Here is a 16,343-nt window from a genome sequence, read left to right on the forward strand (position 1 = left end):
TCTTTAATATAGGTTTAAGTGAGTTTTAGAAAAAACATAAAAACTGACATAGGTAAGAATCGTGAAAGCTGCTCATTGTGGTGTAAAAAGTTAAAATACTAACCATTTTTTTCAGAGGAAGCATAGGGGACAGATTTACAAACAATTATACAATTTTAGAAATTATTATTTGTTAGGTAATGAGTCATTGTAATTGATGAAGTTGGTATTGAAATGAAAGGTAAAGATAACAAGCAATGAAGTTGTTTTATATTCATACGGTGCCCTTTTTATACAGTTAGCAACAATAGAGAGAGTTTGTATTGATGGCGCCTATTAAAAAGTTATTATTACATGTCTCGGAAGACACAGAAGAGAAGAACGCCTGCCGGACACAGAGACTCCACTACCTGGAGGAGGATAAGTAAAGCACTTACAGTTCCACTACCTGCACCGAACTCTGGATCAGAGGGAGTAAAGAGGGAATAGTAGAATATCATTATTAAAAGCAATAATTTACGGCAGGGCTGTGGAGTCGGTACAAAAATCATCCAACTCGGACTCCTCAGTTTCTGAAACCCCCGACTCCTATTCCAGGTACCCAAAATTGCCCCGACTCCTCGTCTCTGACTCCACAGCCCTGTTTTGCGGCATTTTCTAACTTACTTGTACTTGTGTACAAAAGCAAATAATAACTGTATTGGTAATAAAAAGTAGGAAAACACGTTTTTATGGAATATTATGTCAGAGTTTAATCTCGCTTTAAGTAGGCATGATTTATAAGCGTTGAGTTTCAGTGCAACTTAATACAGACCATGATCCGGACGTGGAATCATCATACATGATTGCTCAAAAGGCCTCCCAGCGGCAGGTAGCTTACAGGCCGGATACGGCATTGGCTATTAGCGGTGCTGGCAACTGTCCCGCGATCTAGCCGCTCATGTTAAGTCACCTGACCATCTAAACAAGGAAGGTGGATCCCAATAAGTCTCATAGCCCCCTTCATAAAAGGTAAATCAGTAGAAAACAGAAGCGTCACAAATATTTAATCTGTAGCTTCATCTCCACATTGCAGCAGTTTCTTCTTCTGTATGTGTGGCCAGGTTGAGTTTTTAATTGTGATGTTTTCATTTTTTAGAATGGAAGACAAGGGTGAAGTGAAATGCATCAAGTTTTCATTGGGAAATAAAATCCTTGCTGTGCAGAGGACCGCTAAGACTGTGGTTAGTAATGGGGTTATTGTGTATTAACCAGACTGTGCAGTTCTCATGTCCGCTTTCTTGGGGATTTCGCATATAAATATAGCCTCAAGAAACATTCCTTTGCCATCACTTATGCTGTGTTGAATAATCATTATTTTTGTAATGTCCAGAATATTAATGTGTACCCATGTGTAGTCATGGGTACATACAGTACTAATCCTACTTAGAAGTTGTCTGTGTGTTCCCTTTTGATTTGTGTTTTTCATTGCAAGGGTTAATAAACCAGTGCTTCACCTGTGCAGATGATGCAGTTACACTAGCAGCCATGGCTGCTGTTACCAGGGCTGTGGAGTCAGAGCAGTTTTGGGTACCTGGAGTTGGGCAAAAAAAAAATACTCCAACGCCTAATAAATTTACACTGTAATTAAAAGAGAAAATATGATGAAATGTTCTATTTCTCAGATAATAGTCATCATAAATAAAAGTAATAGCTGTGCTTAGTCCACAAAAATGAGATAAACCAACCGCAAAACAAGTTATTTGAGCTGCTGCAATAAAGCAGTCACCATATTTTTAAAGTCCTATATACTAATCTGATTTAGACTATATGTCTGTGTACACAGGAATCCTTTTATATATAATTAATAACATCTTTGCTGTAAGAATAAAGACTGATCTGTATTTTTGTCACTAGTAGGAATGGTCAATAAGATGCTAATAATTCTGTGTTGATGCTGGTTTTGCTCATGAAATCAATGAATTTGATATGTTGCTACCTTTTGGGTTGGTGACTTTAAATTAAGTTACACAGTAGTTCTATACACTACTAGAGATGCAAGCGAACCGTTCGCCAGCGAATCTCTATGGGCCTGCACTACTTCCGGGTCGCTATGACCGGGAGTAGTAGGGCTGCGCTGGGCTGGCGGTGCGCGTCTTTGATCACGCGCCTGTTGCTGGGCGCACTCTGCGCATGAGCGTGACGTCACTCATGACATCACGCACATGCGCATAACGTGCCCGGCAACAGGCGCGCGATCAAGGACGCGCACCGCCAGCCCAGCGCAGCCCTACTACTCCCAGTCATAGCGACCCGGAAGTAGTACATGGTGAGGGGTACATGTGCACTCCCTGCGGAGCTGTTGTGAAGTCACTGAGAATGTTGTGTACATTGAATGCAGAGGTGTTGTCTATCACCTGTAATCCTGGTTCAGATCGTGCACGAAGGATGTGTAATGCTAGGTACACACAATGTGTTTTTTCAGTCGATTTTCTGTCCGATCCATTCTCGTATCTTTTCTTATTAATTTTTGTTCACTTCTATGAGAAATCGATGGGAAAAAGATCGGAAATAATATTAGACATGATGGAAATTATCTATCGAACCATCTATCTAACACAAAATTGTATGGTGTGTACCTAGCATAATAAAGGAAGAATCCCCTCATTCTCCTGCAGAGTACCTGCACATTACATGTACCCACAGTTAGATTGCCTAGGGGCCCGATCGATAATCTTTGTTCTTGTCTACACCCCCTTACCAAGGACTAGTTTTGATTTTTATTTAGCAGCTACTCTACAGCTACAGTATATTCTACGTTTATTTAAAATGGTGTACATAAAATAAAAAATAAATAAATAAAAAAAAAGAGGTGCTCTAATGCTTATAAGTTAGAATACCCCAACACAGCCTTTTTAATAAGGTTCACTGGAACCTCCTATCAGCTGGGTTCCGGCGCATAGCTCTGCCCCCTTGCAGAAAGTGGACCTGGCCTTTTCTATATCGGTTGTAAAAAAGATCACTAGCTTTTTCTGCAAGGTGGCAGGGCTACACGCTGAAACCCAGCCGGTATGGGGCTCCAGTGAATCTTATTATACAAGTCAGATGCTGGGGCAGTCACGTTGGCAATGACAGGCCCGGGTGGCTGACAGCATAGTGTCAGCTTCCTGGCCAGGAGCTTTTTATTCGCAAAAGCAAATGCCATTTTAATATACGGTAGTGTAACATTTCTAAACTTTGGCAGTGATTGAATGCCTTTTATGTTATACTTTCAATCAACAAGATTGTTATATGCAAATTAGGAGTCTAGAAATCATAAACTGAAGAATTGGAGTCTGAAGATTTTTGTACCGACTCCACAGCCCTGGATGTTAAGTTTCAAACCCAGCCCATAAAGTGTACTCTAGGAGGTAGAAATGGGGATGTGAAGTGAAAATATTATACTGTAATGAATTATATGTGTAGAACAGCTAAGAAATAGAACATTATTAACAAAGAATAGAGTTTCATATTGTTTACTGTACAGGAAGAGTTAAGAAACTTCACTCACTTATTCAAAAGAGCTTCTCTGAGCTCTCCGACCCAACTTGGGTCAGAGACCTATTTTCTGAAGCATGTATACATCAAAGATACAGTGAGAGGCAGCTTCAGATAAGGTTTTACTAAAGGGGAGTTCAAAGGTTCATTAGCTCTGCTCTGTTTCATAGTGTTGTTTGTAATTGCAAATATGACAGAATGATGCAATGTTTAAAAAAAAAAACAAAAAAAAAAAAACCTTTAACTGAAAATAAAAATCCCATTCTGCTAACCGCTTCTGGACGGTGGTAATTGAAATCTGCGCCCTGTTTGGTGGCTGTTATTCCTGCCAAAGCGTAGCTTTCACCTCGCCGCTCTCGTTGCTCTCACCAATTGTGTCGCTCTTTGCTCGCCCCAGCTTGCTAATCCTGCTGTCGGTATGACAGCAGAGATCTGTGAGCCGGTCAGAAGCTTCTGACCCTGTCATCAGTGTGAGTAAATCCCATTGGCTTACATTGATCACAGGGTCAGGAGCCAATGAAAGCAGCTCCTGACCGGCTCACAGAGCTCTGCTGTAATAGGGACAGCAGAGTGAGTGGGTGGGCTGAGGCGACTGGTGGACGGCGGTAGCAGCGGTTTTTGGTGCCAGCGGTCTCTGGTCCTTAAAGCGGTATCGTCACCATAAAAATAAAATTTCAACAGCAACTGGTCTGAGTGTATTAAGTGATAAAGATGCTAATCCTGCATTCAAAACTTGCAAAACTTTTTCTGCTGTTATGGTTTGGAGTTATCACATACTTCAGGAGCACTGGCCCTTTAGTAGTTGTGCCAAAGAGTTGCATGCTGGGGGTTCTTTTTATCTATAATCTATTCCTCCTCTTCCCTTTATTTCCCTGCAAGTTTCTTATCTGAAACCTAATCCCCTACTCACTTGTGTTTACAAGCAAGGCTGAGGCGACTCAGCGATTGGAGGAGACAAGAAAAAAAGTAAAGGGCAGAAATGACATCACGAGTTAGTCTTAACTGTGGGCAAAAGACATGGCCCCCACCAGGAACAGAATTCTCGTAATTTACTATATAATATTCACTGAAATCAAAACGTGGACAGTATAATACATGTGTTATATAAGCAGATCAAGTATTTATCTACTTATATATGTGTTTTTTTCCATGGTATAGTATGGCTGATCCTACTGCTTTAAGGGGGCAGAGACCACTAGTACTGAAGGGGGTAATTATCTGTACTACACATACAATTCATTATCATGAGGTTTTGGTTTTTTTGCTTCAGTGTCACTTTAAAAAGAGATACTTAAGTAAACGGAAGCCTCTGTACCTTTCAGATGCTTCTCAGTGCTGGCCACCCCCATGTGCAGAACCCTAGAAACATACCCAACAACAGCTTGTTGGGTATGTTTGCGTGGCTGTGCTCGGCGTGGTCTTTCCACTGTATATGAGCACAGCTGTACTGTGCCTCGTATGCGAGTAGCTTTGGCTTAGTGCATAGGCTTGGCCGTGCTTGAGCAGGTGCAATACGGCCACATTCATGCATGAAAATGCACAGGTGCAAGCTTCAAGAGGGTCCGGTCAATAAGGAGGTCTGGTCAACCAGGAGGCCGCAATAACAGCATAGGGGGAGATATACAGGCTGGGAACATGAACAATCACTCGCGTTTCCATGCCTGTCGGCCGGTGACGGCCAAACCGGAAGTGTTCGCCGGCGGGTCCTGGGCCATCGGAGCGGGGCTGCGAGGGCACCGATCGGCTGCAGGGGGCTGAAGCCCCAGGTGAGTAAATCTCATTTTTTTTCACTGACTTTAGGTTCACTTTAAGAGCCTGGATATGGTGTGTTCAGTTGGGTTTATTTTATATTGTAATGTATAATTGTATCTTTAGAGCTACCGCATTTTTCGGAATAGAAGACGCTCCAGCATAAAGAAGCAAGACACACAAAAATCAGGAAAAAATAAATAAACTAAACCTGGTGTGTCTATGGTCCAGGGACATCTTATGGACCTTTAACCCCCCAAAAACTGTTTCTGAACTACTCTATCTACACTACACTGCCCAGCAACACTACACTAAGCCCTGTGGCTCCCTACCAGTTACACTACAATACACTGATCCCTGCTGCCCACCAACTAAGCTACACAGCAATACACTACACTGCACTTAAAGGAGTTGTCAGGCAAAATTTAATAAAATAAACACTACTTACCGGGGACTTCCTCCAGCCCCAAGCTCCCAGGACCTCCCTTGCTGCAGCTCTGCCCGCAGCCGTTTCCCGGAGCTCCGACCCGGTCCCCGACGATGAAGTCAGAGCGACCTGGAGCTCTGTACTGCGCCTGCGCGATCGGCGCTGTCAATCACCGCCACGTGGGCTGGAGCAGACTGCGCAGGCACAGAACTACTTCACCTCCGCAGTACGCTCTGGCCCTAGTGGCGGCGATTGACAGCGCCGATTGCGCAGTACAGAGCGACCTCCAGGTCGCTCTGACGTCATCGCCGGGGACCGGGTCGGAGCTCCGGCAAACGGCTGCGGGCAGAGCTGCAGCAAGGGAGGTCCTGGGAGCTTGGGGCTGGAGGAAGTCCCCGGTAAGTAGCGTTTATTTTATTAAATTTTGCCTGACAACTCCTTTAAAGCGGATCCGAGATGAAAAAACAACTATAACAAGTAACTTGTCTATATATCTTATCTAAAGTTTAGATGGTTTACACAGCAAATCTAGCTGCAAACAGTTTTAATAGAATATGATTATTTATTCCTGTGATACGACAGCAGCCATGTTGTTTGTAAACATTACACAGAGGCAGGCTTATCTGTATCTTGAGCCATCAGCCTAATCCCCTCTCCTCCTCCCCTCTGCCTCTGAAATCAATGGCTAGTAACACCTCCCCCTCCTGCCCAGACTGAGCTCCCATAAGCCCTTGCTACTGCCAAGGCTCTCTGAAAAAAACCTGTGGGCGTGGCTTTTTTAGTTTATAAGGAATTAGAGTATTAAAACAAAAACAAAAAAGTATTTGGCTTGAGGAATGCCCTATAAACAATAGGAAAGGAACACAATTATGCAATGTGTAAAAGTTCACCTCGGATCCACTTTAACTACACTGCACTGCGCTAAACTACACTACAATTAACTAATCTAAACTATCCTACAATACACTTTTATGCTTTACCTGCTCCTGCAGCCAAGATCCTCTTCCCCTGGCTCTGTCAGCGATCCTTTCCTGCATGTCCTCTCCTCCTGGCTCCTGCAGCATGCTCCTCTTCAGTGGCAGCAGTAGGCAGGACACCAGCCGCCTACTGCTATGCTGAACAGCCGGCTCCTCCATACCGCTGCCTGCATCCAAGCCATCTCTGTACACTACTGGTGCACGCATTAGGCGGCCGGTGTCTGCCTACCGCTGCCACTGCAGAGGTTCACCATGCAAGAGGAGAGGAGAATGCAGAAGAGGATTGCTGCATGAGCCAGGGGAAAGGATCGCAGCTGCAGGAGCAGGTAAAGTATAGCAGTAGCTTCCCTGTGCACTCTGCATTGATTTTTCCGTATCTTTAGAATATATGACCAAATTTTGGGGGACAAAAAGTGCGTCTTATGTTCTGAAAAGTACAGTATATGAATCGGGCAACCAGTTAGGAATCTGAGTGTTGAATGGATCAAGGAATCAAGATTGCAGGAGAGGTCAGTATGTGTCTTTGAGGGGAAACCTGCTTTAGAGTCTGCAGGGAGAAAAGCAGAGCAGGAGGAGAAAGATGCCAAAAAAGCTGCAGAAAGAATAAAGCCCAATACAATGCTAGCAGGCAGGGCTGCATGGTCATTGATTTTGGTGCAGGGAGCAGCAAAGGGAACAAGTCTACAGCAAGCACCACATAGTGATTGGTAAGCTTCGGCATGCTATGTGCAAGGTTAGGGTTAGGCATATTAATAGGAGGGTTAGCTATAGCTGTAGGAGGCATAGGGTTGTAGGAGTTTAGAGAAGAGTACAATCAGGAATGCACCAGTTGAGAAAGAACCATCGCTAAGTTGGTAGCATAACGGTATGTTACTGATATTCTATTGGCACAGCCTGCATCATAAATCCTTAGGGTTGAATATAAACATACACTCCATAGACAGACTATTCCATTGCTCTGATATGCTTCCAAATGATTCTCAACACAGCACTTTTGTACTGGCTACCATTTATTTTCTTCTTCTGAATAATAAGGTAGTCCAGTGCTGTATGGGGTGGATTTTTATTTCCTGGCCACTGAAATTAAGCTTACGCACAATCTTTCCCATCAGATTGATCAATAATTTTCAGCATGTCTGATCTGCTTCCGATCGATTTAAGAGAGAGATTTTGAGAACACTACTGCACAAAATTGATCCCTCTTTCGATCAGAAGCAGATCGTACATGCTGAAAATTATCAATCAACAGGAAAATACCTGCCAAGCTGAAAATTGCATGGTGTTTATAAGTCTTAACACTGTTCTAGCACTTTTTTTTAATCCGTTCTATTTTAATCATGTACATTATTTTCATTTTTATTTTTTTTGTAGGACTTCATCAATTTAATTCAAGATTACTCTCAGCTAGAGTATTCACAAGAATGTAAGGTAAGCCGTGTATCTTGTGTTTAACTTGCTCAGTCAATATGTTCTTTGTTCTAAGGCTGGGCTAATCTGAGCCCCCTCTTCAGGCAGAGTGCAGTCAGTGCATTCCATTGTGTTATGCAAACATGGGTAATATTTGTCTTTGAACTATTTAGGTTTTTTAGTTGACTTAAAGGGATACTGTAGGGGGGTCGGGGGAAAATGAGCTGAACTTACCCGGGGCTTCTAATGGTCCCCCGCAGACATCCTGTGCCCGCGCAGCCGCTCACCGATGCTCCGGCCCCGCCTCCAGTTCACTTCTGGAATTTCTGACTTTAAAGTCAGAAAACCACTGCGCCTGCGTTGCCGTGTCCTCGATCGCGCTGATATCAAGAGCGCACAGCGCAGGCCCAGTATGGTCTGTGTCTGCGCAGTACACTCCTGGTGACATCAGCGGGAGCGAGGACACGGCAACGCAGGCGCAGTGGTTTTCTGACTTTAAAGTCAGAGATTCCAGAAGTGAACCGGAGGCGGGGCCGGAGCATTGGGGAGTGGCTGCGCCAACACAGGATGTCTGCGGGGGACCATTAGAAGCCCCGGGTAAGTTCAGCTCATTTTCTCCCGACCCCCCCCCCCCTACAGTATCCCTTTAAGAAATGTATGTTTTTGTGTCTTGTATGTTTTGAGCTTAGGAAAAGTTTGCTTTGTATGAAAATATTTTTCAAATACAGCTATACCAATTAAACATTTTTTTTCCTATCTACTAAAGACAAAAAATGCCAAGATTTTGGGGTTTTGCTGGACGAGTGCTACCGAGATTGTTTTCATAACGGACCAAGGAATTGAATTTTATCAGGTATGATGTGTAAAAATAATTTCATAGCATGCGCCACGTATGGAAAATATTATAAACTGCAGTTGTGTTTCTGAAAGGATAGCATTATATAAATTCCGGGATCATCCACCAAACCGAGGCTCTTAAAGGGTCACTTAAGGCAGGAATAAAAAATAGGTTTTACTCTCCTGGGGCTTCTACCAGGCCCTCCAGCCATCCTGTGCCCTCGCAGTCACTCACGGAACCTCCTGTCCTACGCCGCCAGCTAGTTTCGTATTTGCCGACAGGCCTGGCCAGGCGTATTTTTCTTTGTGCTCCCGCCCGCAATACCGTCCTGCGTCTGTGCAGGGCTCTATTGAGGACGGGAACATGAAGAAGGGTACGCAGGCACAGAAAGCCCGCAAACTCCCTGTCAGGGCCTGTCAGTGAGAGCGAAACTAGCTGGCGGCGGGGGACAGGAGGATCCGTGAGTGACTGCGAGGGCACGGGATGGCTGCAGGGGGCTGGTAGAAGCCCCAGGTGAGTAAAACTGATATTTTTTTTTCCTCACTTAAGTGTCCCTTTAAGACACCTGAAGTGAGAGTGATATGGAGGCTGCAGTATTTATTTCCTTTTAAGCAATACACATTACTTGGCTGTCCTGTTAATCCTCTGCCTCTCATACTTTTAGCCATGAGACCTTAAACAGGCATGCAGATCCGATGTTAAAGTTAAAGTCAAGTTTGACTGAATATGCTGCATGTTTGTTTCAGGTGTGTTATGCTGGAAATACATGGTTCGTTTCTGCCGCAGATAGATGGCTCGCTAGATCATTTCCAACATGTTCGATTGTTTCAACGCTCGATTTCTAATAGAAGTGATTGGAAAAACATAAGAGAAACGATCGGAGGATAAAAGAATCAACTGTAAAAACGAGCGGCAAAAACGATTGAGCGGCAGAAACGAACCGTGTATGCCCAGCATTATCCAGATACTACTGATGCATAAAAGATCGGCAGAACTGCCAGGCAACTAGTATTGTAAAGGAAATAAATATGGTAGCCTCCATATATCTCAATTCCGGTGTCTTTTAAACAAGATTAGGCAAAAAAGGAGATGTTAAAGGGGGTATGACCAAATGTCAGACAGCAAAAGAAACTTTGACACTTTCTACAGACGCTACTCACACTAGCTGCTCCAATGCATTCAATTCAGTATATAGTTACTGTGTACATAGAGACAATTAAAAGTCAGAGATCCTAGTTTACAAAAAAAAAAATGTACATAGTTCTGTTGAGTCACAAACTGCAGTATAGAGGTTTCTGTAACCTGCATACTATGCACCAACCTATTTTAAAGTTGTCTAGGAGCGCACATCATGTCTGTCTGTCTCATGGGGCAAGAGTGCATCCAAACTAATCTCCCAAGGGCACAAACATGCCAGTGTATGCATACCAGTATGAAGCGGTGTAGATGTTTACAAATGGGAGAATAGTTAACCAAAACTAACTGGATTTAACCCTGGTCACAAAGTTATAGGACATGGCTAGATAGCATAATCTCATTTCTCTGCGTCAACGTGGGGTTACCAAGGACAGGTCTTGTTTGACTAGGTACACACCATACTTTTTTCGGCAAATAGATGGTTCAATAGATAAATATCGTCATGTCTGATATTATTTACGATCATTTTTGTGGTTGATTTCTCATAGAGGTGAATGGACATTGATAAGAAAAGATAAGTGAATTAAACTGAAAATTGTTTAACAAAAAAGGTCCTAAATATTTTTAATTTTGATATGCTTCCCAGGTCTAAGACCTTATATCGAAATTTTACACACAAAAAAGCTTGGGAAGGAAAAATGAATCAACTAAGGTTATTATATTCTAAAAATAATCATTTATTTATAAATCCATAATAAAAGATTTTAAAAAATAGCCAAGGCACACACACATAGCAGGAGATGCACTGATTCCATGTCTATTATTGCAACCACCTGGACCCAGGTTAACACCTGTCAATGACTCGTCAGTCATATGAAAAAAGCCATAAATAACCAAAAAAAAATGCATATGCATATAAAGCTGTACAGTAGAAAAATATTCACATATGCATTTTTTTCTGGTTATTTATGGCTTTTTTCATATGACTGACGAGTCATTGACAGGTGTTAACCTGGGTCCAGGTGGTTGAAATAATAGACATGGAATCAGTGCATCTCCTGCTATGTGTGTGTGCCTTGGCTATTTTTTAAAATCTTTTATTATGGATTTATAAATAAATGATTATTTTTAGAATATAATAACCTTAGTTGATTCATTTTTCCTTCCCAAGCTTTTTTGTGTGTAAAATGAACTGAAAATTGATCGGACGGAAAATCAACTGAAAAAACGCATTGTTTGTACCTAGCATTACATGCTCTGCTTTTAAAGAGAGCCCGAGGTGGGTTTGAAGAATGCTATTAAGACACAGAGGCTGGTTCTGCATACTATCGCCAGCCTCTGTGTCTGTACTCTGCCCCCTCTCCCCCCCAGACCCTCCCTGCATTCTGCTGTCCCCCAGAAAAAAAACGCAGTGCTATCGACATGCACCTTGTCACTAGCAGGCTGTTTACTTTAATGCTGCCTGTCACCACCGCTCCCCCGCCTCCTCTATAGCGCCGCTCCCCGTCTGAGTCTCTTCCCTCTAATCAGCTTATGGAGGCGGGGAGGGAAGGGACGCAGGTGAGGAGCCGCAATATAGAGGAGGTGGGGGAGTGGCGGTGAATGGCAGCACAAAGGTAAGCACAAAGCTGCATGTCGCTAGCACTGCGTTTTTTGTTTTCTGGGGACAGCAGAGTGCAGGGGGAGCACAGTACAGACACAGAGGCTGGTGATAGTATGTAGAACCAGCCTCTGTGTCATAATGGCATTCTTCAAACCCACCTCGGGTTCTCTTTAAAGAGAGTCTGAAGCGAGAATAAATCTCGCTTCAGACCTCATAGTTAGCAGGGGCATGTGTGCCCCTGCTAAACCGACGCTATCGCGCCGCTAAACGGGGGTCCCTTCACCCAAATCCCCTCGGTGCAGCGGGGGAGCGCTTCCTGGTTGGGGCAGGGCTAACTGCTGCAGCCCTGCCCCACGCGCGTCTGTCAGCGTGTATCTCCGCCTCTCCCCCGCCCCTCTCAGTCTTCCTTCACTGAGAGGGGCGGGGGAGAGGCGGCGATGCGCCGCTGATAGACGCGACTGGAGGCAGGGCTGCAGCCGTTAGCCCTGCCTCCACGAACGACCAAGTCTGAGACCAAGTCTTGCGGGGGTGGGTTTGGGGGTGAAGGGACCCCCGTTTAGCGGCGCAATAGCGGCGCTTTAGCAGGGGCACACATGCCCCTGCTAACTATGAGCTCTGAAGCGAGATTTATTCTCGCTTCAGAGTCTCTTTAAAGATGGGGAATTCTACTGTGGATATTGGGAGTGCTGTAGATGTGATCTACTTGAGCTTTGCAAAAGCCTTTAATACTCTTCCCTGCAACTGTCTGCCACAGAGGTTGATGATGCAAGGACTGGGGAAGAGTCTATGTGCATGGATAGGGAACTGGGTAATGGACAGGTAGCAAAGAGTTGTGTTCAATTGAGTTCAAAATGAATGCCTGTTAGCAGTGGGGTCCCTTAGAGCAGTGTTTCCCAACCAGTGTGCCGCGGCACACTAGTGTGCCGCGGCATGTTGCCCGGTGTGCCGTACAGGTCTGGCCTCTCGCCAGACCTGTACCTACTTTAGGGTGCAGGAGGGGGGAAGTAGCGCTAGAAGGAGGGGCAGTGGAGGCAGCGGTGGGGAGGGGGGAAATATCCCCCCCCCCCCTCCCTCACCTGGGACCCCTCCTTCTGCCTCTCTCCCCCTCCATTTAGCGGTGGCAAGTGCGGCTCAGCGGCGGGGAGGCATACGGAGAATTACTCACCACTTCCGCGTTCCAAGCGCCGGCAACGTCAAGTCGTCACACATCTCCGCCTTCAATGCCGCCCACTGTTCTTCCTGATTAGCGGAAGCACAGTGGGCGGTATTGAAGGCGGAGATGTGTGACGACATGACGTTGCCGGCGCTTGGAACGCAGAAGTGGTGAGTAATTCTCCGTATGCCTCCCCGCCGCTGAGCCGCACTTGCCACCGCTAAACGGAGGGGGAGAGAGGCAGAAGGAGGGGTCCCAGGTGAGGGAGGGGGGGGGGATATTTCCCCCCTCCCCACCGCTGCCTCCACTGCCCCTCCTTCTAGCGCTGCTTCCCCCCCTCCTGGGCATCTATACTGGGGGGAACTGTACTAGCTATACTGGGGGCAACTAAACTAGCTATACTGGGGGCAACGAAACTAGCTATACTGGGGGCAACGAAACTACCTACACTGGGGGCAACTAAACTAGCTATACTGGGGGCAACTATACTAGCTATACTGGGCACTATACTGGGGCACTACCTACCTATACTGGGCACTATGCTAGCTATACTGGGCACTATGCTAGCTATACTGGGCACTATGCTAGCTATACTGGGCACTATACTAGCTATACTGGGCACTTTACTGGCTATACTGGGGCACTACCTATCCATACTGGGACTATACTAGCTATACTGGGGCACTATACTGGGGTAACTATACTAACCATACTGGGGCACTATACTGGGGTAACTATACTAACCATACTGGGGCAACTAAACTCCCTATACTGGGGCAACTATGCTAGCTATGCAGCCCCCCCCCCCCCCCCCCCCCCATAGCACGGCACTGTCCACTAGGTCGCGCAAACACCCGCGCCGCCGTTCCCCGGAGAAAAATATGGTCAGAAAGTGTTCCCCGGCCCAGAAAAGGTTGGGAACCACTGCCTTAGAGGTCCAGTATTCTTCAATGTATTTATAAATGACCTAGTTAGTGAAGTAGAAAGTAAAGTTTCTATATTGTTGATGATACAAAGTTGTGGAGAATTATCAACGCACAAGTACAAAGTATTATATTGCAGAAGAATCTGTATAGATAGGATGGCTATATGGGCAAGTAAATAGCAGATGAAATTCAATGTGGAAAAATGTAAAGTCATGCATCTTGGTCATACCAACGGACTAGCACCATACATAATAAACAGGACACAGATGGGGGCATCAAACCTAAGGTGGCCATACACTGGTCGATTTGCTATCAGATTCGACCAAAAGATAGATCCCTCTCTGATCGAATCTGATCAGAGAGGGATCGTATGGCCACCTTTACTGCAAACAGATTGTGAATCGATTTCAGCCTGAAACCGATCACAATCTGTGGAGCTGCCCCCCCCCCCCCCCTTTTCCCACCTGCACACATTACCTGTTCCGCCGGCGCGACTCCCCTGGTCCCGGCTGTCTTCTTTCCCCACTGGTCTTCGGTCCGTTCCTGCTGCTACAGAACTTCCTGTCCAGGGCCAATTTAAACAGTAGAGGGCGCTCTACTGTTTAAACTTCCTGCCGGGACAGGAAGTTCTGTGTAGCTGCAGGAACGGTCCGGAACCCAGCGCAGAAAGAAGACAGCCGGGACCAGGGGAGTCGCGCCGGCGGAACAGGTAATCTATAACCGCTGTATTGCTTCGAACGCCGCTATCGACGCACTCCCGACCCGCCGGCGATCGAGGAAAATGTTCCGCATGGACGGATCGATGGGAACGATCGATTTCGGACGAAAATCGATCGTTCTGTCAGCGGTGTGCGCGGCGATTTCACAGCTGATTCGATCACTGTGATCGAATCGGCTGTATATCGGCAGGAAAATCGATAGGTGTATGGGCCCCTTTAGGAGTGGTTGTTTAACAGGTTAAATTGTTTTCGGTGTCAAGCAGCTGCAGCTAAAGCAAATCAATGACCAATGTTTGCACACTGACATTGTGTGAATATGGTGAGAATGTTAAATGCTTTGAGCTTGAACAGTTCTCTTACATGTAAAATGTCAATTATTTATAAGCAAACCTTGCTGTTCAAAGTTTTTGTAAATATTCTATTATGTTTTTCCAGGTCCTGCCTGAAAAGCGGTCGCTAAAGTTACTGAAGAATCAGAATATTAATGTAAATTGGTACATGTACTGTCCAGAGAGTACTGTTATCCTGTTATCCACTGCCAGCCTCTGCAATGTGCTGCAGCCATTCTATTTCAGGGTGAGACAGATCCCCCAATATTGCAGCATTTTATGACTTGGCAGAAGCACAATATTCATGCCTTCACAGCATTGCTTTCTTTAATTCACAGACTGAAATATCTTTCTGACCCAGCCATCCTAGTGGTGCATTACATTTTAATTGACATTGTTTAAAGAGAACAAATATGGCAGCCTTGTATCCCTCTCACTGCAGAGTCACCTTAATGTGTCAGTGTGCTTATAATCAAGCATGGTCAATCATGCAATATACTTAGAGATACAAGGTATTCAATCAGTCTGCTTATTATTATAATGTTGTTTTAAGCTGCATACACAACGCCTGACTTATGTCGCCCATCGGAGATCGGGATGCAATCCTCTAGGGTGACAGCGCTGGCTGTCCTGTACAGATACGTCGGCTAGTTTGCTGTAGTGCTAATTATATTTGCACAAGAATTAGGACAATTTACACCTGGGTTGGAGAAAATGCTTTGAAAGCTGTGTCTCCAAAAGGTTCCCAAGGCTTCTAAAGAGGAATCGCAACACACTGTAGCTAGTTTACTGTTAGCATAATCATAAAGTAACAGCTTTAGGGCTGGTTCACATGGGCGTTTTTGAGGCGTTTTGCGTTTTTTGGAATCTACCACCGTCCCATTCAAGTGAATGGGAGCGTTTAGAGCTGGCTTTTTGCAGGCTTTCATGAAAGCCTGGCGTTAGATCCCGGTGTTGCATCTCATCTTGAAAACCACATGTTGCTTTCAGAGGCGGTACATGCTAAGAAACAATTGTAGAGACCTGAACTGCTAGCCTTAAAGGCTTCCCAAAAGCCTTCAAATGCTAGCATCTAAATTCTGACATTGAAATGCCGGCATTAGGAAGTGGCGCCGAACTAAAGCTCTGCTGAAGCCCTTGAGAACTAGCCCTATACATGCTGGTACCTTACAATTGTACTAAAATCAGTAATTAAAGAGGAACTGTCGCGAAAATCTTAAAATTTTAATCACATACAAATAAGAAGTAAATTTCTTCCAGAGTAAAATGAGCCATAAATTACTTTTCTCCTATGTTACTGTCACTTACAATAAGTAGTAGAAATCTGACGTTACTGACAGATTTTGGGCTAGTCCATTTCTCCATAGGGGATTCTCAGCCTCACTGCTCGCTGCACACTATTTTGGCAGTTGGATGGAGCAACTGCCATTCACTAAGTGCTTTTAAAAATAAAGAAAACCGTGAGAACCCCCCTATGAGAAGATGGGCTAGTCCAAAATTGGTCGGTAATGTCAGATTTCTACAACCCACTGTAAGTGACAGCAACATAGGAGAAAAGTAATTTATGGCTCATTTTACTCATG

At 44.8% G+C, this 16,343-nt stretch overlaps 1 protein-coding gene across 1 annotated transcript in view; it reads left to right on the forward strand.

The window, feature by feature from the left end:
• The first annotated feature begins 1,117 nt into the window (after window positions 1-1,117).
• LOC137518874 (regulator of MON1-CCZ1 complex-like) overlaps window positions 1,118-16,343 on the forward strand; it is a 49,095-nt gene continuing 33,869 nt past the window's right edge. Inside the window, exons 1-4 of the mRNA XM_068237268.1 lie at window positions 1,118-1,202; window positions 8,020-8,076; window positions 8,822-8,908; window positions 14,867-15,007. Coding sequence (XP_068093369.1) covers window positions 1,119-1,202; window positions 8,020-8,076; window positions 8,822-8,908; window positions 14,867-15,007 — 369 coding nt within the window. The 5' untranslated portion in view covers window position 1,118. The remainder of the gene's footprint in view (window positions 1,203-8,019; window positions 8,077-8,821; window positions 8,909-14,866; window positions 15,008-16,343) is intronic.

This window comes from Hyperolius riggenbachi, chromosome 5 (genome assembly GCF_040937935.1).
Source record: "Hyperolius riggenbachi isolate aHypRig1 chromosome 5, aHypRig1.pri, whole genome shotgun sequence".
In the NCBI taxonomy this organism is placed as follows: Eukaryota; Metazoa; Chordata; class Amphibia; order Anura; family Hyperoliidae; genus Hyperolius; species Hyperolius riggenbachi.